Source organism: Quercus lobata, chromosome 10 (assembly GCF_001633185.2).
Source record: "Quercus lobata isolate SW786 chromosome 10, ValleyOak3.0 Primary Assembly, whole genome shotgun sequence".
NCBI lineage: Eukaryota > Viridiplantae > Streptophyta > Magnoliopsida > Fagales > Fagaceae > Quercus > Quercus lobata.
In genome coordinates this window covers 10,191,866-10,215,220 of record NC_044913.1, presented here as the reverse complement: position 1 = coordinate 10,215,220, position 23,355 = coordinate 10,191,866, and the positions used below count along the sequence as shown (strand labels likewise).

The window sequence follows — 23,355 nt, the reverse complement described above, 5'->3', positions numbered from 1 at the left end:
GTCCTCCCGTAGTCCCCACATCTCCATTTGGCATTTGCCACTAATAATTCAAAAGAGAAAAGACCCACATTGTAAGGTTATTTTCAAAGAGCAAAAGAACATTAATTGTAAAGCCAACAATCTTTTGTCCTGGTTTACCAAAAAGAAAGGAATGTTATACTGTATTGACTTGCTGAGACCATTGGTATTGAATTGCTAAGACTATTGGTAGTAACTTCCCTAAAATTTGTTTCTCTATTTTAGGATAAAAGCTTTTATTTTTCTCCTCTAACTAACTATTTTTTTTCTTTATACCAGCGTCAAATTCACTGTAACTAAAACTCTATCTTAGGAGGGAAATGGGTAAGCTAATACGGTAGGTTTTTAAGGTTTTTTTTTTTTGGTTACCTATATTCACCCGTTACTCTGGCTGTTTTAGGTAATCATGATTTAACCCATATAATCACTAATCAATAGATAAGGTCATGCATAATTAAACATGACCTCGACCTTAACATACCAAAAATATGTATGGATAAGTCATGGGACAAGACTTTGCATGCTTAAATTGGAAGTACACTGTTTACATAGTATGATATGAATCTCACATATAGTAGTAGGTGAAAATGGTCTTGAAATGACATGTTCAATGCACACAATGAGAAAAAAGTTAGTATTGCGGAATTAATAATGCTAATCTAGGTCCTCTGATTCCTTAATAAATAGCTTTTGTATATGTTGTATATCACTTTTGTTTTCAAATTAAAAATGTCAAGACTTTTGTAGTTCAACTAGCATTTACTGATATTTTCAAATAGAAACATTCCATATTAAAATCCACTCTCTTTTAACTATAGAAATGTTTTGGGAATGGGTAGGACAATGGGAGTATCTCTCTCGAATTAAAAGTATTGTGTTGTTAGAAAAAGTTACACACCATACCCTTTTTTTAAAAAAAAAATATACACATACTAAACACATAATTTTTTTTTTCACATTTGAAAATATGTTATTAGAAAAATTGTATCAAACACATTTTTTTGCATTATGAGTATTTTAAACACATATTTTCACAACATTTTTTAAACTATAGTTTTCACATCATTTTGAACATCAGTACTTGAACTCCAGTACTCCATTACCAAATAGACCCTAAGTCACGCAGATTTGCACACACACCTCAAAACGACAGAACTTATGACTTGAAATCACGATTTTAAAGTTTGAAGGCATAACTTCAATTAGTTATAAGTTTTGTTATTTAAGGTTATATGCAAAACTGTGTGGATTGGAATGTGTACAATAAATATCACTCAAAAGATAAAAGGTAATATTTGTTATACACCATGTTACACACACCGTTACACAACCATTTTTTAAACTAAAATCATGAGTTAAAAACATGATTTCAATTTTAAAAATGTGTGTGCAAACAGAGTATATGTATATAAATTTTTATCCAAAGACTTAACCGAAAAGATGCACGCATCTTGGGAGAGTACTGAGGTAGATGACACAGTTGAGACTGTGAGAGGAGGTTTGTCCAAGAGTCCACCCTCTCACAGGGGTACGGACTTAATAATTTCTCCTTTGAAAGAGTTATTAATTTATTTTTATATGTTTTTATAGGAAAGACAATAATCAATGCCACTTTGATGATCTAACATATTTTTTATTTGCTCCTTTTAGATTTGCTTCTACAGTTCAAAGTGAATACTAGACTGGATACAGTGCCAACAAAGGGTATCATTGGTTTTAGGGATTTTCAATTTTTTACTCTAGGAAACGAAAAGTGCAAAATGTATTAAATTGAAAATGCATGTCATGAAACTCGAAAGAAGTGCCAAACATCTCAGTTTTTTGCAAACTGCATTTCACTTCCTAATAATAAGCTATGAAATGCATTTTGAGTAGAGATGCCAAATATAATACGCACTAGTCATTTATGTGTTATATCTCAAAAAAATTAGTCACAATTGAGATTTCTTATAGTTGTTAATAAAATCTTAGATCAACCTAGTATTTGCCTGATGTGAAACTCATCAAACGCACCCACACAACACAAATATGGGACATCACATTTACATTCCTTACATGCCTAGTGCCATATGTCTTACATTAGAATTATTCCATTTTTTTTCTCCTTAAGCTTTGCATGTATATCCAATAGTGTCCATAGCTCATCCTTTACAATGTGTTTGAAAGTTTGGCGATAGATGAGACTTGGAGATAAAAATAAATAATTTGTCAAAATTGTCCTTATGACTTCAATTATATATTTCTTTAAATTGAACAAAAAATTATAATTTTCAATTTATATGATGTCTTATCATTTTCTCTCAGTACCATTTTATTTTCTAAAATAACCAAATTTGATGAAGGGATTATCTATTACTCTTATCCTACTTAAATTTAAAAACATCCAAAGAAGGGGAAGGATTACCATTTCACTCCACTCTCCTTCCTTTTGTTCTCATACCCTCAATTCTCATCTATTTCCAAAATTTCAAACAAATTGTAAAGGATGAGCTCTGGATATAAAACAACTGGATATATGTACAAAGCCTAAGGAGAAAAGAAAAAGGGAATAATCATAATGTGAGAGATATGGCACTTGGCATGTAAGAAATCTAACTATATTTAAGATTCCACATTAAAAATACAAATTCTCTTTCCATTTAGGAAGTGGAATGCAGTTTGCAAAACATTGAGAACAAGCTCAAACCATTGCCATTCTAGAGCTCAAGCTTAGAGAAGGCAAAATAGAGCGATCAACGTCATTGAACCAAAGGCGGAGAGGTCATATTTTAATCTCCTTTGTTACGACCTCCTTAGCCATGAACTGCACCCTTTTTTCCCACGTGGGGCTATGGTGACAAAAGAGAGAAATATGGAAAGTTAATGTCAAAGATATTTTATGGTTATGCGTAAAGGGGTTTCCAAGACCTTCTAACAAGCATATATAAGCTTTGATTTTTCTCACAAACATTCTGATAATCTAATATTATTGTTCAATAGGCTTTTATAGAATCCTTATATGCTTATCAAATAACAACTAAGCAAGTAAGATAATCTAATAAATCAAATTACAATTCTAATGGGTCACATTGTTAGCTGCCATCTTTAAATTATCTCATGCAATCCCATACAGTTCATAATAGGATTTACCAGTTGGTTTAACCATGATTTTTCTGGCACAGTTGTTTTCGAGTTCCTACTCCCTGAGCTCCTGTTCTTGTTCCTTCTCCTAGGGTCCCTTCTGTTACTACTCCCAGAGTTCCTTCTGTTAGTCTCTTCCTCTCCTTCGTCATCTTTGTCATTAGTCTCTTCCTTCGCTTGGTCACCAGTGTCATTAGTCTCTTCCTTCCCTTGGTCATCAATATTGACATTATCCTCTTTCGGCCCTTGGTCACCATCCCTAAAAATTCCTGGGAACTTGCTATCCAAAAAATCTTGCGATATGAAAAGCAGAGCTAATCCTATTGAAACTATCTTCAAAAACCGCTTTCTAGTTACAGACCCTACTTTATCAAAGGGCAAAATTGGGTTTTCAATCAAAATGGTTGGGCAATTTGGTAATTGAAGAGAGCTTCTCAATGGTAACATTTATCAATGCGCGTTAGCTTTTGCAAAAGCTCGCCAGAGCTGTGTTGTGTCAAAGTCACGTTTGTTCACATTTCAAAAAGTCACGTTTTAGAAAAAGCAGGATGTTTGAGTCTTACAAAACGGGCAGATTGAAAAAGTGGTTTGAAAAAGCACTTTTTGCACTTAAAAAGTGCAAACAAACGGGCACAAAGTAGGGCTCCCACTTTCATCCTTACTAAGGCTACTAAGCTAGCATTTGTTACAACCCCCTCTGCCGCGAGCTGCACTGTTCTTTCCACGTGGGGAGATGGTGACAAAAGAGAGAAATATGGAAAGCAAGTAAACGTCAAAGAAGAAATTCCATAAGCTTGATTTTTCTCATATACATTCTGATAATAATCTATTATAATTGTTCATAGGCTTTTACATATGCCTTACATGCTTGAAAACGTAACTCAACAATGAGATAAAGCTGAGGTGAACTAAAACAAATGATAAGCTAAGATAAAGCTGAGGTGAACTAACATGGATAAAGTCTATCCTAACACGTAACAACTAAGCAACTAAAGATAGCACCTAATAAATCAAAGAGTGGTGTTGGTTCAACCATGATTTTTCTGGAACAGTTGTTCGAGTTCCTACTCCAAGAATTCTTCTTCCTGTTTCTACTCCTAGAGTTCCTGTTACTTTCAGCCGAAGGACTGGTGAATTTTTGTTCAATCTTGATTTGGAGATTTGACTTGATAAGAGGTAGAGGTAGACGTAGCTGTATCTTCATCTGCAACAGAGGTTGGTTTAGAGTTGAAGTCTGCAATATTATCCTTTAAACCTGGGGGCTGCTTAGTGAAAACTCCTTTGAGCCGAAAAGCAAAGTTAGTTAATCCAGATGAAGCTTTTTTGAAACCGGTTAAGAAATGCTTCTTAACGTCCAGCTGCTTTATCTGTTTATACAAAGCATACAATTCATTCATTATCTGTGGTAAAATTCCCACTAGGACAAGTATAAGCATGAGAACTCCAAGTTTAGACTTATCCTTGTCTGACAATTTCTCCTCCGGGAGAACTAATGAAATAGCAAATATACATGCTTCACTGGAAACTGATATGATCTCAACCAGCTGAATGTTTATCTTAACATATGGCTTCCCGAGAACAAGGAAGAAGAGCTGAAAACAACTGATGCATAAAGAGATTATGGTAGGAATCTTAGAAGAAGAGTTGCCCACATAGACACTACCCACAATCGCTAGCAAAACACGTTTCACGGAATCAAGCAATAGGTAGTATATTCTGAGTTCTCCACATAGCTTTTGGATAACAGACTCAAGCAATATGTAGTATATTCTGAGTTTTCCAACCAGCTTTTGGATAAAAGGTGCTTCTGCATCTTCAGTTTTGTCATCTGCACCTTGTGATTGGGAACTGCCCCCAGAAATCTGTGAGAGCTTGGACTTTGGAGGGCCTCTAAATTCTTTAAATAGAGGCTCTAAAATGGTTAGATAATTTGAATTCTGTGGGTTTTTCGATGTCCACTCGCCTCCCTTACCAGAAACCAAAAATACCCGGACTATTTTTTGATACCAGTGGAAACCCCGACCCTCTTGATGAACTTCCTTGTATTGAAGTAGCTTTGCAAATGAAATACCCATAGAGAGGAACAAGAGCAAGGCCAGCAGTAGAATACACACGACACCCAGAAGCAGAACGCCAACAGCAGTCCCCAATGCCGTTCTTCCTTAATTCACAAAAGTGAGAAATGATTAAGCCACATAGTTCTGTGCTTGAAGTTCTTAGCATTAAAACCAATGACAAAAGAGCATGTAAATGTGCAAAAAATTGTGAATCTTGGTTCTAGATACACATTCGCATAACTCTGATATGATGCAGTCAGATAACTATGCAATGATGGTTGTCACGCACAGAGAAGTGAATTGAGTTAACGTCCAAACAGTGTGAAACATCAGCTTCATTGCAGTTCTCAAATATGTGAAGAGATGGGACCGTAGACCAGTTCTGGTGCCAAGCTATATGATAATTATTAAGTCCATAAGACATATATGAACAAGACAGGAACATAGTCACAATTCCATTACATATATATTTGGAAAGTAGAGTAGAAAAGATTACTTCATAGGAAAAAAAAAAAAAAAAAAAAAAACTCATTCTATGGCATATTATTATGAGAATTATCTATCTTTTCGTAAAAAAAAAAATGACAATTAGAAAATTCGTTGATTAAAGAATTCAATATAATTAAGTAGAGAGCTGAAAGATACTAATATGGGGTTTGCAATTAAAAAAAAAGAAAAGACAAGCAACATAATTATCTTTTGTGGGGAAGGAAACAAACTGTCAAGTTACCTCTAATTAGACCAGCAGAGGACTTAGAAATAGCAGGTAGCGCAAGATTTACCATGACTATTTCAAATCTTGAGAATGTATGTACTCCATAATCCTTCTTCTTCAATTTTAGGAAGAGAAGGAGTAAAGCATGCAGGTTTATCAAACCGCCACCAATTATGGCTAACCAGAACATGCTTCTACTAAAATCCCTCCACCTACAAGAAACAAAATCTAGTAAGATATTACACTGATAAATAAACGAGTCTGTCTGTGGCACTCCAAAATCCAAATTATGAATTCACATGAATAACAGTAAACTAAGTATCAAGTTTGTCCTTTTGGTTTGATCAATAATTTGCAAAAATTCAAAGCATGAATAGCTTCAATTTTTTTTGTAGAGCCTATAGAAAATTATACATTTAAATAACTAGCAAATATTTAAATTAAATTTAACAGGTTTTTTTATTATAAAAAATTGTGGCTTTCATAGTTTTTCTGCTTTATATTAAATATTTTCAAGCCCAAAAATAAAATAAAATAAATCTGTATTGAATATTTTTTCCATTTGTTTTGTCCTTAAAATCAATATTCAAGTTCTTGTAAAAAATAGAAGTAAGAGTCCTGTAACTTACCCATGTAAAATACTTGGATCAAGAGTAGAATTAAGATGTGGTGTCTGCAGGTGTACAATGTATTCTATCAAAAAATTTACTTACTATGAGATTAAAGAATTCAAAAACAAGTCATAGATAAAGTAGAGGTTTCAGACCTCAAGTAGTGATTGAAAATCCTTCGAAACAATTGAAGCCATGGGCCCACTATTGGAACTTGGTGTTGACTGCTTACTCCGAAAGATTCCCGAATAATGAATTTCAGACATGTGTGTAATGGCAGAGAGACTCGAGTTCTCCATGACCAGACGGGTGTGCCCAGTTTCCCTTTCCCATGGAAGACTTAAGTAGGGAATGCTCCATTGCAAACCCCTTGTCAATTCATAATACTCCACTGGCAGTCTCACTGCCAACCATCCAGATAATGCAATAACCTGAAGATGGCGTGCAATTCTCTGTATGAAAGAGAAAAGGAAAAATGCTTATTAAAGAAAGCTTCTGGAAACTATTTGAGAGAAAAAATCTATTCTAGAATTGATTAAAATGAGAAAAATGAATTAAATTGTTTTTACACTGATGCTCTGCTTTTATACACAAGTTAAGAGAGCTAAGAGGGAAAACTAATAATCTAACTAACTCTTAACAGACTAACTAACTCTAATAATACAGCTGTACACTCCTTAATCCTCTCACGTGTTTGCTGTCCCACGTGCCAATCACTTAAGCTAAGTGATGTCGTTTTCCTTTCATCTTTCCTTTCTTCTTTTTCTTGTGCACTCTGTCGTTTAGATCATCACTGCAGCAGCTGTGTCGTTCTTCTTTCTTTGTCTTCATGCCTTCTTTCTCAATCACATATTCAACACTCCCCCTCAAGTCATGATTTACAGAATCATTGACTTGGCTAGTTGAAGTCTTCAGATTTGGGGAGTAAATATCAAACAATCCCAGATAGTAGATCAACTTGTTAAAAGCTGGAAATCCTAAAGCTTTGGTGAAGATGTCTGCTGTTTGAAATTGACTTGAAACACGTAAGGTTTTAATTACACCTTCTGTTATCTTGTCCCTGACCAAGTGACAGTCAACTTCTATGTGTTTTGTTCGCTCGTGGAAGACAGGATTTGCTGCTATATGCAATGCAGCTTGGTTATCACAGAAAAGCTGAGCACTGCATGGATGATCAACCTTTAAGTCTCTTAGTAATTGAAGAACCCACACAATTTCACAGGTTGTTGTAGCCATTGACCTGTACTCTGCCTCTGCTGAAGATCTAGAGACTGTACTCTGCTTCTTGGACCTCCATGAGATTAAAGAATCTCCCAAGAACACACTGTACCCTGTGATTGATCTTCTGGTGTCAGGGCAGCCAGCCCAATCAGCATCACAGAAAGCCTTTACTTGCATTGTAGAGTTGCTGGAGAAAAACAAACCTCTGCCTGGAGTGCCTTTCAAGTACTGCAATACTCTATTGACAGCCAGCATATGAGGCTCTCTTGGTTCAGCTAGAAATTGACTCAACCTATGCACTGCATAAGTGATGTCAGGTCTGGTTAAGGTGAGATAGAGCAGTCTTCCTATTAGTTTTCTGTACTGACTTGCATCTGGAATCAGCTTGCCTGCATCCTTTGAAAGGTGTAAATTTTGTTCCATTGGAGTCCTAAGTGGTTTAGACCCCAAGAAGCCCGTATCATGTAGAATTTCCAAACAATACTTCCTCTGGTTCAAACTGATACCCTTTCCACTTCTAGCAACTTCTAAACCCAAAAAATACTTCAATAAGCCTAAGTATTTTAAGCCAAACTTATTATCAAGCAACTACTTTAAGTCAGCAATGCAGCTAGGATCATTTCCTATGAGCAAAATGTCATCAACATATACTAGTAAAGCAGTGAAAGAAGCTCCTTTAGTGTATGTGAAGAGAGAGTAATCTGCCTTGGATTGTATAAAACCAAAGTTTAACAAGGTGGAAGAGAACTTAGCAAACCATTGCCTAGAGGCCTGCTTCAAGCCATACAGACTTTTGTTGAGTTTGCAAACCAAAGGACCAGAATTAGAACCAGAAAGACACTCCCCCTTGCTGTGAAAACCAGGTGGAAGGCTCATGTAAACCTCTTCATCCAAGTCACCATGAAGAAAAGCATTGTTTACATCCATTTGGTGAAGAGCCCAACCATTCACAGCAGCCAAAGACAATACCATCCTGACAGAAACAGATTTGGCTACAGGGGAGAAGGTATCAGTGTAGTCAAGACCCTCCCTTTGTGTATATCCTTTGGCAACCAAACGAGCTTTATGTCTTTCAATAGAGCCATCAGATTTATACTTAGTCCTAAAGACCCATTTACAGCCAATAGGAATCTTGCTAGGAGGAAGAGAAGTTAATGACCAAGTGTTGGTAAGTTCAAGGGCTGCAATCTCCTTATCCATAGCAGCTCTCCAATCAGGGGATTGAACAGCCTCTTGGAAGGAAGAAGGGTCAGGGGAAGTGGAATCAATGGCCATGACAAACTTCTTGTAATGTTTATTAAGGTTGGAATAGGTGAGACAAGCAAATATGTCATAAGGGAGGCCAGGTGAAAGTGAAAGTGGGCCGGAGGTGACAGATTTGCAAGAATAATCCTTTAGGTAAGATGGAGGGTTATGTGATCTAATGGATTTCCTGAGAGGCCTAGAAACAGGCATAGAAACAAGATCATGCTCAGAATCAACAACAAGTGGAGTGACATGTGGAATTGGGGAAGGTAATGGAGAAATGGAAATCTGATCTGCAGAAACATTATCTGCAGAATCAGTAAGTGTAGCTGGACTTTCATTTAAGAAGGTGGAATCTGAAACACAAGAATCAGGAACAGAAAGAGGCAAAACAAAAGAAGCTGAATCAACAGAGGAAGAATCATTAAGGTTCTCAATTGAAGAAGAAGATCCAGAGGCAAAAGGAAAAATGTGTTCATAGAAAATCACATCTCTAGAGACAAAAATGGAATTTGTTGCAAATCCATGACCTTGTACCCTTTAATACCATTGGGATATCCTAAAAAAATACATTTTCTTGCTCTTGAGGCAAATTTGTGTCGGTTTTGACAAAGTGTGGAAGTAAAGCATAGACAACCAAAGGTTCTCATATGGACATATGAAGGTGAGGTGTGAAAGAGCATTTCAAAGGGAGTTTTATTTTGTAAGTGTTTGGAGGGTAGCCTGTTGATGAGGTAGACTGCAGTGAGGATGCAGTCACCCCACATTTTCAAGGGCAAGGAAGAATGAAACCTCAAGGCCCTTGCAACATTTAAAATGTGTTGATGTTTCCTCTCAACAATTGCATTTTGTTGAGGGGTCTCAACACAAGTTAATTGATGCAAAATACCCTTTGATTTGAAAAAATCTTTCATAAAGAATTCTGTCCCATTATCACTTCTAAGACATTTGATTTTTGCACTAAATTGTGTTTCAACCATGTTGGAAAACTGTTCAACAAGGCCCTGTGTTTCTGACTTGGATTTAAGTAAATAGACCCAAGTACATCTAGAGTGATCATCCACAATGGTAAGAAAGTATTTGTAACCTTCAATAGTTGGAACTGAAAAAGGTCCCCAAAGGTCACAATGCACAAGATCAAAGATACAATTAGAGACATGACTGCTATTAGGAAAAGATAACCTCTTTTGTTTTGCAAAATGACAAATGTCACAACAGGCTGCTTTATTAGGATTTAAACCATATACAAACTTATTTAGTAATGACAATTTTGCATAAGAGGGATGCCCTAAACGAAAATGCCACAAATCAGCATTATTGATAGAGTTATTACTAACAGAAGGAATAGAAATAGGCATCTGTGATGAGGCAGCAAGGACAGATGAAGGTGGAGGACTTTGTTGCAGAAGATAAAGGCCCTTTGATGCTTTACCCAGTCCAATCATGTTCCAATTGGCCAGGTCCTGGATAAAGCAAAAATAACCAAAGAATACAAGGCAACAAAAACATGTTTTAGTGAGTTGGCTGACTGATATGAGATTAAAAGTAAAAGAAGGGACACAAAGAACCCCATAGAGAGTGAGTTGATCTGAGACATGGACTGTGCCTATGTGAGTAACTAAAGCTCTCTCTCCATTTGGTAAGTAAACGTGAGTGTTAATGGTAGAAGTAATGGAGGTTAAGCAAGCTACTGAATGAACCATATGATCTGAGGCACCAGTATCAATGATCCATTTATTGGTTTTATGAGCATGCCTATCAACTATATGTGCAGAAAAAATGGAATGGGAAAAGTTTGGAGGCAACCAGAAGGGATTACCTGAAAAATTTGCAAGATAACGCATGGAAGAACTGGGGCCTGTAGCAGCATTAGCACCATTCAGTGGAGACTGAACTGAAGCAGCTTGGTGATGAGGGGCCTGAGAGCCATTTGACTGGGAAGAAAGGTAAGAAAGTAACTGCTCACATTGGCTCTGAGTGATAGGACACTGAGGTGCATTGAATTGAGATTGAGCTGCCCTAAATTGAGGCTGTGGCATGGTCAATTGTGGTGCATAATGCATCTGATCAGGTTGGTTATGAAAATTGGACATAGACTGAGAAACTGCATTCCCAAAACCACCATTGTTGCAAAAGAGATTTCCAAATGATCCATTGCCACTGCTGGAAACCTGATTAGCCAATGCCTTCCCTTTGTGCTTATATCCTGGAGGATACCCGTGCAATTTGTAGCACTTGTCTGCTACATGACCAACAAAACCACAATGAGTGCACACTGGCCTTTCCTTCTTTGCATTGCCATTCTTTCCCCCTTGATTACCCTGAGGTACACCTTGATTCCAGCCTTGATGAACTTGATTCCATCCTTGATGACCTTGATACACCTTTGAATTAGGGTTATTAGCATATAAAGCTGTTGGTTCAATGACCAAATCAGCTTGACCAACTTGCCTGCGCTTTTCTTCTTGTAAAATCAAAGAATATGCTTTGTTCAAAGCAGGTAGTGGCTTAGTAATTAAAATATGACTAGTAACAGTGGAGTAACTGTCATTGAGTCCCATAAGGAATCGAAAAACTTGATCCTTTTGCTGAGCACACAATTGATTTCTTTGAGAACCACAAGTGCAAATACAAGTACAGGCAGAAAAAGACTGAAAATGCACAAGTTCATCCCACAAAATCTTGAACTTAGTGAAATAAGAACTCATTGATAAGGAACCTTGTGAAAGTTTCGAAATTTCTTTCTGAATTTCAAAGAATCTTGGAACATTTGGCTGAGAAAACCTATCTCGCATGTCAATCCATAATTCCCTTGCAGTGTGAATATACATAACACTGGTAGCTAGATCCTTGCTCAAGGAATTCACCATCCATGAAAGGATTGTAGTGTTTGCTCTGTGCCATGCGTTATACAAAGGATGGGAGAGATCAGGTGTAGAAATTGAACCATCAAGAAAGCCAAATTTGTTCCTACCACTGAGAGATAGAAACACAGCCCTCGACCAACTGAGATAGTTTTCTGGACCGATCAACGGTTGAGAAACCAGAACAACATCAGATGGTGGAATGAAATAAGGGCTCGAAGGATTGGTATTCACATCATCCATTGAAGGAGCTTGATTGGATGATCTACGATTCTCAGTACCAGAAGCGTTTGGAAGAGTTTCAGAATCTGAAGCAGCGTTAGAGACGGAAGCCATTGATGAACTATTGAAGCTCTGATACCATATTAAAGAAAGCTTCTGGAAACTATTTGAGAGAAAAAATCTATTCTAGAATTGATTAAAATGAGAAAAATGAATTAAATTGTTTTTACACTGATGCTCTGCTTTTATACACGAGTTAAGAGAGCTAAGAGGGAAAACTAATAATCTAACTAACTCTTAACAGACTAACTAACTCTAATATTACAGCTGTACACTCCTTAATCCTCTCACGTGTTTGCTATCCCACGTGCCAATCACTTGAGCTAAGTGATGTTGTTTTCCTTTCATCTTTCCTTTCTTCTTTTTCTTGTGCACTCTGTCGTTTAGATCATCACTGCAGCAGCTGTGTCGTTCTTCTTTCTTTGTCTTCATGCCTTCTTTCTTTATCACATATTCAACAATGCTGGTTAGTTCTACTAGAATGATGCAGTTCATAAGGTTTGATAAGTTATTTATCAGATACTTCAAGTGACAGTAGGTTACCCTAATCTATCTACCAAGGTTTGATAAGTTCTACTCTTTATGCCGATAATGTAATAAAACCCCAGCCCACAAACATCCCACTTTGAAGAGGTCAATCCTAGTTTTCCACCTTTGGAAGAAGTGCCAATAGGCTCCACAGGCTTCACAGTTGGGCCATTGGTTCAAGAAGTCAGACAACATGGTCAAAACTCAAAAGGCTCAAAACCATCCAAAATATTTAGAGAGTTCAGTTATATATTAAATTATCTATATATATATATATATAATTGTAGAAGCTGAGAGAAAATGAGTTCCTAGAATTAAGGAGGTAATGACAAATAGAAAAAGTTCCTACTTAAAATTCAGACATGTGTAACTTTAAAAAACGATACATTATATTGTTTCAAAATATTAACACCATTTAGCTGTACTTTTTTATATTAACCAAAAAAAAAAAAACCTGTTAAAAGAAAAAAAAAAACGCAGAAATTTTAAAATATCTGCCTATCTCTTCAGACTACTTAACATTTTCTCTTTCTTTAAAATAAAAAAATAAAAAAATAAAAAAACCCTGCCAATATTGCGATACAGAGAAAGAGAAAGGGAAAAAGGGGAAAAACCTACTCTCTGCACATCAGTCTTCTTAACTTTTTTCCTCTCTAAAAAAAACCCTAGCCATACTACGATAGAGGCGATCTTTTCACATCAAACTCCGCTACGAGAAAAGAAAAAAAAAAGAAAGATTTGCGCCACAGTGGAGATTCGAGTGATCATCGCTATCCCCTTTTGAGTTTTCCAGGTACGTTCTTCTCTCTCTCCCTCTCCCTCTCCCTCTCCTTCTCTCTATGATTTTTTGTTGTTTTGATTCGGTTTTGAAACTTTTCTGTGATTTCGGGATAAGTTTCTCCTGTTTCCGTCAATTTACGGAATATTGTAGATCTGTTTAGCGATTAAAACCCTATCGATCTTCTCTTCAGACTCTGCGAACTAGTGGATATTCGTACGGCCGGCCACTGCCATACTCTGCCGGACTTAGAGCATCACAATCGGCATCCGTCAAAGCTAAATACGATCAAACGCCTCATACGTTTTGAGATACGGAGTTAGAGATTGGCGATATTCTGACGAAAGGTACGCATCATTTCTGTTTGTTCATTCTACCTTTTCTGAGTGCTTTGTTGTGAAAATTGGACGAAATACTGAGTGCATTAATTCTCTGTGTTCATTTTTCCCCTTTTGGTGCTTTGTTGTGAGGTTTGATTGTTCAAATTTCTGCAGGAATTTTCCTGCATAATTTTGTTTAAGAACTATTGTTCGATAAATCTGTGTGCTGTGATTGATGAATGTGATATATTAATTCAAGTTTCAGATACTGTGGCTTGCCATATATATAATTTTATATGGGTACAAACTTAATTCGTAAAACCTAAGGTGTTTGGGTTATAATTGATTTTGTTTTGTGGATTTGGTGTGAGATTCAATTCTGATGTATATTTGTATTGTTGGTTAGATTGGATTGTAAGACTTTGAAATCTGAAAGTGTAATGTATTTTTGTTGTTGTAACTTTATGGTTGCTGGTAGGTGAATTTTCATTTATAAAACAATGAATGTAATTACTATTAAATTGACAGAAATTGTTTGTAATTCATTTAGTAGATCATGTTTGGTTGGAGCACACCTCTTTTTCTTTGAGTTTCATAGTGCAGAATACTTACAAAGATTGTATGTGCAGCAGCCAATGTGGCATGACCACAAAACTGAAGCTGCAAAGGGGTATCAAACATTTGATTGAAATTAAAATTGTTTGTTCAATGTTGTTCAAGATTATATTTCCGAAGTACTGAATCTGTTTTCACCAAAATGTATAAATATTGTCTAAATTTGTTGGATTCTTTTTCATATGCAAAGTTTATGGTTCTTTGTTTTGATGTATTAATGTTTTTGCTTCCTAATTGTTTAATTGCACGTTTGTTAGTAAAATAGTGACTATATTTATCTGTAAGCTCATGGAATTAATTTGAAGCAGTAAATACATACTAAAATTTAGAAGTTGGCAATTACAATTTACCTTAGGCTACTGGTTGTTTCTGTTATTTTGAATGGGTGTAAATATATACTAAGTTTACTTATTCATAAAAGTCACTGGTCATATGACATTGAACTATTATGTTTTATTTACAAAATATAATGTAAATTTTGCTTTAAGTTTTACGGTTTGATGTGCTTTAAATATTTATTTATATATATCCTTGGCTAATGGAAGCCAAATTCTTTACCATCATCATATTGGAAATAGGCAATAGCTTATTAAAAAGTAAAACAATCTTTAAAATTTTTGCAACTCAAACCATATTACAATGTTTGCATCCGCTTCTTTTATAGTCTCTCTTCATCTTCCTTTGCAATTAATTTTGGCTTATTTGTTTTTGTGAAATTTTACTATTCAGTGTAGCTCAATGATTACATTATGTTGGTTTTGAAGGATTTGAATTTCTACTTGTGAATATTATGTAATCATTAATTTCAGTTCTTATTTCACATCTTCATCGTTTTTTTTGGTTATTTGTTTGGTGTGTGTCTATCTTTCATCTTTCTCTTCTGTCAGTTTAAAAAACCTTCTTACCCTTTCATTCTTTGTTGAAATTCAGATTCGCTGAGTTTTTCCTGTCAAGTACTAATAATTCATAAATATGCCAAATTTTCGAGGGCCTCATTTACATTGTTGCTTCTCAGTAATTTTGTATTTTCAATGACTTTTTTTCCCTCACGTGCTAATGTAGATCTATCATCTCTGCTCTGGCTTATAAGACAGTTGGTATCTATTCAAGAAGAGCTACTTGATTAAATATAAAGGTCAGGCCAGCCTAATTTTCCTTTGTTGCTTTTTTTTAATTTGTATCTCTTTATCATTCGTTAATGTTTGATTAAAAAAAACTTTAAACAAAAACAGTTTAAAAAAAGATGGGTTTTAGTATTTTTCTTTGAATTCTTTGGTCTCAAAATATCATCATTACTTCTTTTTTTTTTTTTAATAGCACTGGGAGTATCGCCCTATTGAAAATAGATGTGTTTAGGAAAGGCCTAGGAGAAAATAGAACTATGACAAATTTAGAAAATACAGCTACTGATTGGATAATCAAGTTTCAAGAAAGAATAATATCATCAAAAAAATTTAAGTGTAAAGTGTGTGCTCAATACTTGATATATTCTTTTTGTTAACATTTAGAGTTATGTTTGGGTGTGCTTTTGTTTTAAATGCTTAGCAGAGATTGATGGGGTAGATGGCAATGGCAAGGCCAACATTAGATTTTTTTTTTGAATCGTTTTAACCTTTATTCAGTTTTAAAATCAATTTGACTTCTAATGTAAATTTGTAAAGTCAATTCAACATTAGATATTTGGCTTTTAGTTTGTCTATTATTGGTTTCTAAAGTCAATTTGTATTTTAAGAGTGTGATATGCTCCCAAGAATTTGTGAATTTGACTATTATTGGTTGAATTGTGGGTTACTTTGCAAAGCCAGCCATTTTAAAGTGAACAATTTGCAATCTTAATGGCTATTCTGGCATTTTGCAGAACAGGGGGTGTAGAAATAGGTATGTAACATTTAGTTTCCTTTATCTAATTCTTTATTGTTAGCTCACCAAAAACGTAAATATACTTTCAAACCATTAATATTGAAACATCTCATGCTTTTATTTTGTTGCTTTGTTGAGAAACTCTAATAGGCAGAACAGTCATAATTGATTTTCTTACTCCCTGAAGAAATATCTTCTAAGAGTGGGCCACAACTTTACTTGCAATGTTAAGGCTGATTAGTGTTTTAGTGTCTTAGTTATGTCCAAGTCGATTGAGATGGCTCTATTAGAATCATACACTAGCATAAGTGGTTTACAAGAGATTTGAGAGGCAGATGAACTCTCTGCAATGAACTATATGAAAACTTTGACATCAAGCCTCCTAAGGTGTTTCTTACCAATGTTGCATGTATATTTATATATATTGCTAATAGAATGATACTTTGTTTATACAGATGTTGAAATTAGATGAGAATACTTTACCAAAAGAGATTCAAAAAATAATTGGCAATGAATATTTGTTCCAACTGCATCTTGATGAATATAATTTGAAGTATGGAAAAGAAAATTACACGGTCTCAAAAATTTGGGAGATGGAAGTTTTACATAAGCAAAAAGACTCAAGTAAAGTTGAAGAACATCAGGTGATTAAAACAAACTTACTTCAACTTGCTTACTATATGATTCAAAGATTAGTCTACACATAATCTACATTACATATCTAATTGATACATAACAATGCAAATTATTGCAGGAAACAATGGAGGAAATTGTAAGAAAATCAAGGAAGGACAAGTACACAGCCAATCAAAAAATAGAAATAGGAGAAACATCTGTTCAAAGACCTGAAAGAATGCCGCTTCAAATGCTTCAAAAACGTCAAAAAAGTACTAAGCAAATTGCTACAAAGAAGAAAAAAAACTGAACTCTATTGTATATACTACCTTACTCTAGGAATCTTTACGTATTTCATAGTATTGTTAATTTTTATTTTTTTGCCTTTAGAAGAGTAAATTGAATGTACTGACTAAAGCTGACAAATTAGAACAATGTTACTATAAAATGTAATTATATTTCACAATTTGGTATGTTAGACACTGTGATGGCCCAAAATGGTTGATTTCAAAGTGTATAAGCTGAATGAAGAATGTAGACAACAGGATTTGCTTTATTAAAATAAATAGATTTTGCCCTATTGTTCTGTTATTGTAAAGTAAAAAGTTATGTGTGTCAATATAGTGTATGTAATTGTACTATGGCTGTTTCGATCAGTTATATATCTACTTGAATACATCAAAATTTCCCTTATAATGTCAATTGTGCTATTTTTCCTTCTCAATTGCTTAATAAAACACTATGGAGTTTTACCTAAGAAATATAAAAAATTAAATAATTTCTCTTTCCATTTCTTTTCCTCTCTTCCTTTTTATTTTAAAAGAAATATAAAAATATCTAATTCTTACAACTTTATTACTTCTAATGAAACCATTTTTATAGCTATACATAGTAGAGTTGTAATGACTAAGAGTCTTAACAATGTATAATATATATGTAAGGCAATTACCTGTATTTTCTTCTACTTATGAGATTTTAAATGATCCCGCGCATCGCGCGGGATAAACACTAGTATGTATAAAAATCAAGGAAAATTATTCTAGGTGTATTAATTTCTATCGGATCCAGAGGAAGAGGGCTAATTTGTTTCACAGTATTTCTAATTATTTTTAATTATTTGACTGATTGTCAAGGGGCTACATATAAATGACCTGCAAGGTACAATTTGATTGACTTCTAGTTCAAACCTTGGAAAATACTGGATCAGCCACAAAGAAAAAAAATAAGCAAATCAAATTATACATAAGAAAAATCTTGTTTTACCATAAATGAAATGCTTTGCAGAGACATAAGGTATCCCGAGAAAGTTAAAGGTGCACATCGACATGCTATCAGAACTTTTTTTGAGGTCATGATTGTTTTTCATCATTTAAAAATTTTGTTTTAAAAGCTCACCAGTATAAATACTAGAGATAGTTTAGACCCTAATTTTTAAATTACAGCTAGATTGCTTCTAATTTACTTTAAACAATGCGGAATAAGAGTAATAAATGCGCAATCAACTGGGACTACTAACTAGTGCATGGATATACATAATTAACAATTAAGTAAAAAGCACAAGTAGTAAGGAAAGAGAGAAGCAAACACAAGATAACACTGTGATGTGCTATTGAAGAGAAAACCGAAAAAAACAATGCAAAAACCTCCGTGGCCCTTACAAGCCGAATCGATCCATTAGTAAATCAATTGGAGTACAAGGATAACAAATAGACCCCCTAAACCTAGACTACCCTCCGTACTTTGACCCTCCAAGTCCTAGCTACTAATAGTTTTCGCCAAGCCTTGTTTTCACTAGCTTTCCAAATCTTGCAATTGTCACCAATTGCTTCCATCAAAGATTGGCATGAACCCAATGCTTCCCAATTGCTCCAAATCAACTCACAACACTCTGTATAGATGTGGTTTGTGTTTGGGCTAAGAACCTCTTAAGAGATATAGAATTAGAGAGAGAAGAGAGTGAAGAAAACTAAGAGAAATGTGTAGATGATTGTTAGGCTACAATCTCTAACTCTCAAATGGATTTTAGGGCTTTTCCTTTGAAACTCTTCTTACAATTTCATAAGTATGGGTAAATAAATGAGGGAAACAAACGTAAATAGCTAGCCGTGCATCTCGTGGGTCAAGTCGCAAGTTGGCCAAGTCACGAGGCACTTGCGAAATGCCTTTGACACTTGAGTCGTTTGAACTTTCAACATGTGCTCCTCACATGACCTTTCGCAGGTTGCCCCAATCGCGAAATCCCCTGCTTCATAGTTCTTTATCAATTTGCACATGCAACCCATTACATTTAATCCCAAAAAAATAAAGGTAAATGATTGAATAAATTATAATCAAATTTGACACAAAATTAAAGCCAACAGACATAAATTGAAAATCACAACTTTACATGCTTCAACTTCAAAGATTTGTAAGATTTTTCTCTACCCTTTTTATAACATCCAGCCACAAAATTAATGTTAATTTATGATTATATAAAAAAAAATGTCAGTTTATTTACTATTGTGTTTCTAACACGGTGTAAAAGCGTCTGTATAGATTATTATCATGCTACAACTAAATAATCAATTAATGAGATAACAGTTCAAATGAAATAGATATCATACAAAAAGATTACTCTCAGGCTGAGATAAAGAAGGAAATGGACTTGAGAATTCCCCAATGGAATGAAAGCTTGCTATCGAAACCTTAAGTATCCCGGCAGCAATAACTATCACTACAAATGAACCAATTGTAGATCCAAAAAACGTAGTTGATCTTTTCGGCACAGAATCTGTATATTTTTTAAACCTTACATCAGTAAATAAATGAGAAAATCAAAGGGCTAAGAAGCGTCACTGCATCTAGAGCTTAGATGTTGGACTACAATTGAGCTGACAACAAGAGAAAAGAGGAAGAGTCCTTACAGTCCATTACTTGTAGAACATTGGAAGGCTGATTTTTGTTTCCAGCAACATCCCCAGATACGCTTCCGGGAACATTGACAGATACAATATCTTGGTCTGCTTTTATCACTATAGTATATATGCCATTACAGATTTCTTCAAAGCTGAAAATGTTAATGATTATCATTGGAAAGGAACAAAAATGAAAATTTGTTAAAGATTAAATATGACATACTAATTGAAATATTATTTCCATCAAGAACCCAAATGATGTGTAGAAAGGTCGTCATCATGGTTTCTTATTTGTATGTGGGTGAATTATTTATGTTATGTCTTGTTCATGTAAGGGTTAACATGCATAGATACAAACATGAAGATAACCAGAAATGACTTGCCTCTGTAATTTCCCTCCTATGATTGATATATTAGAACGGCTAAAGCCAAATACAGGCTTCACGAATTTTATCAACACAAGGATGTTGCGTTCTCTTGTCCAAATATGGGATGGTGTACGCCACATTACAGCAGGCCTTGGAAATTCGGTAGGTAGTTCAATCAAGTGTACAGCAGGCCTCAGAGAATCTGAAGGTCACATTTATATCTATTAGGAGGAAACACCTAACAAATAGACATTTAAATATAAAGCTTTCCTAATTGCATATAATATTTTTTTATACGCCTAATTGCTTATATAACTGTAGAAAAAAAATTCTATCTGAAGAGTTTCTATATTCAAAGAGTTGAGTAACAGAATATTGAAACAGAATTTTGATTCCACAAACAGATTATTTATTTTCTCTTTGTAACACTTGTAAACTATTGTCAATCGTACCATATATGAAAGTAAATGGTTCAACTGGAAAAAATGGAGTCCCCTGTCTGCTTATTATAGAGGTTGTATCAATGCTTACATTGACTACAGTCGTGTCAAATATATATGCAGCAACCTGAAAGGAGAGTGAAAATGAGTAAGAAATAAAAGGTATATGAGAAATATAGGTCCTAGAGATATAAATAGCAATAAATGTTCTCACACACACATTAATGTACATTCTGTACACACTACATCCATAATTTCACATGCGATAACCATATCTATTTGTTAAGGATGTCCACATTTAAAACGTGAAATTGGTAGTGTGTACGGATGATGTACAATAATGACGGTGTGATGATCAATACACTTTTGCATTTTATATTAGGGGGAAGTTCAAGATGTGCAACTGTGAAATTTTTTTGAAGATGATTTATTTTCCCAATATACTTAATGGCTCCAATGATTCTAAGTGACCCAATTCAAGATGATGTTGTGCATTACATAGAACAAAATATAAATGAGCCATTTCAAATTCATAGGACAACTAAACAGGCTCCTAACCTATGAACCAACTTCTACTCTCATGGCTGAAAAAATAAAATTAGATTGTGAGAACCATCTGACCTTATATTCAAATCTTCTAGGCCCTTCATATTTTTTAGTGTCAACCAGAGGAAGAAGTGAGCACTGACTCTTTTGGAGTGAATATAAAACTTCTGCTTTGAGAAATTTTTTAATTTCTTCAGATGTGTTGTTAACAGGTTTTGGAAAGGTTAAACAGACCCTTAGATTCTTATAGTTATTGGTTGCTCGCACCAGTATAGTTTCACCATTAAATTGAAGTTGCCTTTTAGGAACGTGAGTTGTTAAGTTGATACTTCGTCTATCTGTAGAATTAATGAACAGAGCATGTAAAGAACACATTGACAACAACAACAATCAACCAATCAATCAAATCAGACAAGAAAAGTTACATAAACAGTCCAAATTATTCAATTTAAATATGATACAAATTGCCAATAAGTAAAGCTCAAGGCATTAGTTAGATAAAAACAAGAATAGCAATTAAAGGACATTTCACTTATAACTCTTCCTGAAAATAATGATACATATTGCCTATTGGGGAAAAAAATCCTATGGCAATAAAAACTAGACTCACCGAAATGCAGAGTGAAATTAGAATTCTTGTTTCTTTCAAATTTGTTCCCTGCACTGTCAGTACAAAAATTCTTATCCATTACCAAAATCACTCGCCCAGACTGAGCAGTGGATGATAAACCCACAAGGACAGAATATTGGAGGTTTGGCTGTAGCATTTTGAGCGAGGTTGGTATAACTTGGCCAGCACCATAGACCAAAAGCTGTAAAGAGTTTTCCAAAAGAAATGAAAATGTTAGAATTCGGTTTATTATTCAGTCTAGACAGCATAACTGGTCAGAGAACCTAGATTATGGAATTCAATTTACACATCTACTTAATTAACATGGTGGACAGTTCCATATGAGGAATTTCAAGACATTTTTCCGTTATTCAACTAAAGGCATTCTTCAATAATAGAAAGGTTGAGAACAAATTAACCAAAAAACCAAACACTATAATAATGCAATAACCAAAGAGAGAACATAAAATCGATTTAGAGGCTTATTTTATTTTATTTTATGTGTTTGCTAGCCACCTACTCACGTTGCATTTCACAGACGAACATACAAAACCTCCACCAGTACAGGGTTTATTGAAAGATATATTTATAGAAACATTCAGAGCATTTGTGAAATCAGTTGAGGCGGTGATATTTGCCGTTGGCGGGACAATATCTGCAAAATTAAGGTATATAATATGAATCAGCTATGGGTACAGACAAAATATAAGTCAACATGATTGCCTGAAAATCTAAAATTGTTAATATCATAGACTCGGTTTGGTTTCAGCAGGCTTGATAAAGTGTCAAACTAACCTTCAATGTGGGGGTGTGTTTAAGTCTTCAAGAATAAGAATAGGAAGGTAAAATTTATGCATTTTCATAGAAATTTGAAAATTGAGTAGATGGGTTTTGTAGAGCCCATTTTCAGAAAAAATGAACACATTAGAAATTGGGTACTGAAGAACACAATATAAGCTCATGGGAGGCAAAACATTTCCTCATATACATAGCTGTTGAAGACTTTCAAGCAAGGTCTTATTTGAAGTTGAGTGGTAATTGAAGAAAATATAATATTTATTATAATTAGAAAAAGAATAAAAGGAAGGTTCTTAACCAATAGTCCAGTTATGGCTACTGCAGCCAACTCCTTGAGTCCCGTTGGCGCAAACCTCAAATTTATGATCTCCATCCTGCAAGTCTTCACACATAACCGTCCCATTTTCACATTGAGAAGCATTAATGCGGCCAAAGCCATCGTCCAACTGCACCAACAAGTTTATTAACCTATTATTTTGTGGAATAAGCCAAATGAACGTCAAGAGAAAACCCAAAGTTTTCTCAACAAATCAAACCATGATGCAGCTTCTTCACTTCCCACTTACCATTGAGTTGGAAAGCAAAACACACACACACAAAGCAGCAAACAAAAAAAATTCCAATAATTTAGCTTGGAACCAGGAAGATTATGAGTAATCGTTCATTCTTATCAACTATAGAAAAATTCAAAAATATGTACATATGAATAAACAGAATTCCAAATAGCCTTCTTGATTAGTCTGAACTCTAAAAGAAAATTCAAGCTCATTACATCCTTACAGAATGTAAACACGTGCTAATTACTCTTTTAAATCAACCAACTCCCTTACATTAACTTAAGAACCACGAA

The 23,355-nt window shown here is 34.7% G+C and overlaps 3 protein-coding genes and 1 long non-coding RNA gene across 7 annotated transcripts in view; 1 reads left to right on the top strand and 3 right to left on the bottom strand.

Moving 5' to 3' along the window:
- The window catches only part of LOC115963393, a 60,538-nt gene that overhangs the window by 36,673 nt on the left and 510 nt on the right, over positions 1-23,355 (bottom strand). The window lies entirely within an intron of this gene.
- Positions 3,930-7,046, bottom strand: LOC115963394. Of its 3 annotated transcripts, none has more exons than XM_031082379.1 (4): positions 6,677-7,046; positions 6,540-6,603; positions 5,926-6,122; positions 3,930-5,299 (listed from the first exon to the last, which is right to left on the bottom strand). In XM_031082379.1, the coding sequence occupies exons 3-4, from the start codon at positions 6,098-6,100 to the stop codon at positions 4,281-4,283; spliced, it is 1,194 nt and encodes a 397-aa protein (XP_030938239.1). In that variant the 5' UTR covers positions 6,101-6,122; positions 6,540-6,603; positions 6,677-7,046; the 3' UTR covers positions 3,930-4,280. The 3 variants fall into 3 exon arrangements, with proteins under 3 accessions (XP_030938239.1, XP_030938238.1, XP_030938240.1); XM_031082378.1 differs by having other exon boundaries at positions 6,540-6,583; XM_031082380.1 differs by lacking the exon at positions 6,540-6,603.
- Positions 13,662-17,259, top strand: LOC115963397. Of its 2 annotated transcripts, XR_004085814.1 has the most exons (4): positions 13,662-13,786; positions 15,437-15,509; positions 16,690-16,878; positions 16,989-17,259. It is a non-coding gene; the product is annotated as an uncharacterized LOC115963397 (long non-coding RNA). The 2 variants fall into 2 exon arrangements; XR_004085813.1 differs by lacking the exon at positions 13,662-13,786 and having other exon boundaries at positions 15,237-15,509; positions 16,989-17,258.
- On the bottom strand, positions 19,330-22,946 carry LOC115963396. The gene is made up of 7 exons (XM_031082381.1): positions 22,804-22,946; positions 21,708-21,909; positions 21,173-21,435; positions 20,564-20,678; positions 20,127-20,313; positions 19,753-19,895; positions 19,330-19,619 (listed from the first exon to the last, which is right to left on the bottom strand). The coding sequence occupies exons 1-7, from the start codon at positions 22,942-22,944 to the stop codon at positions 19,447-19,449; spliced, it is 1,224 nt and encodes a 407-aa protein (XP_030938241.1). The 5' UTR covers positions 22,945-22,946; the 3' UTR covers positions 19,330-19,446.

Excerpts from the sequence above, each read along its gene's own strand:
- LOC115963394 (XM_031082378.1), bottom strand. The coding sequence starts at position 6,820 with ATGGAGAACTCGAGTCTCTCTGCCATTACACACATGTCTGAAATTCAT. Across the intron at positions 6,584-6,676 it reads ATTTTCAATCACTACTTGAG|ACACCACATCTTAATTCTAC; the intron begins GTCTGAAACCTC and ends GTACACCTGCAG. Across the intron at positions 5,300-5,925 it reads CTCTGCTGGTCTAATTAGAG|GAAGAACGGCATTGGGGACT; the intron begins GTAACTTGACAG and ends TTGTGAATTAAG.
- LOC115963396 (XM_031082381.1), bottom strand. The coding sequence starts at position 22,944 with ATGGCTTTGGCCGCATTAATGCTTCTCAATGTGAAAATGGGACGGTTA. Across the intron at positions 20,679-21,172 it reads CTAGAAGATTTGAATATAAG|GTTGCTGCATATATATTTGA; the intron begins GTCAGATGGTTC and ends CTCTCCTTTCAG. Across the intron at positions 19,896-20,126 it reads ATAGGAGGGAAATTACAGAG|CTTTGAAGAAATCTGTAATG; the intron begins GCAAGTCATTTC and ends TAACATTTTCAG.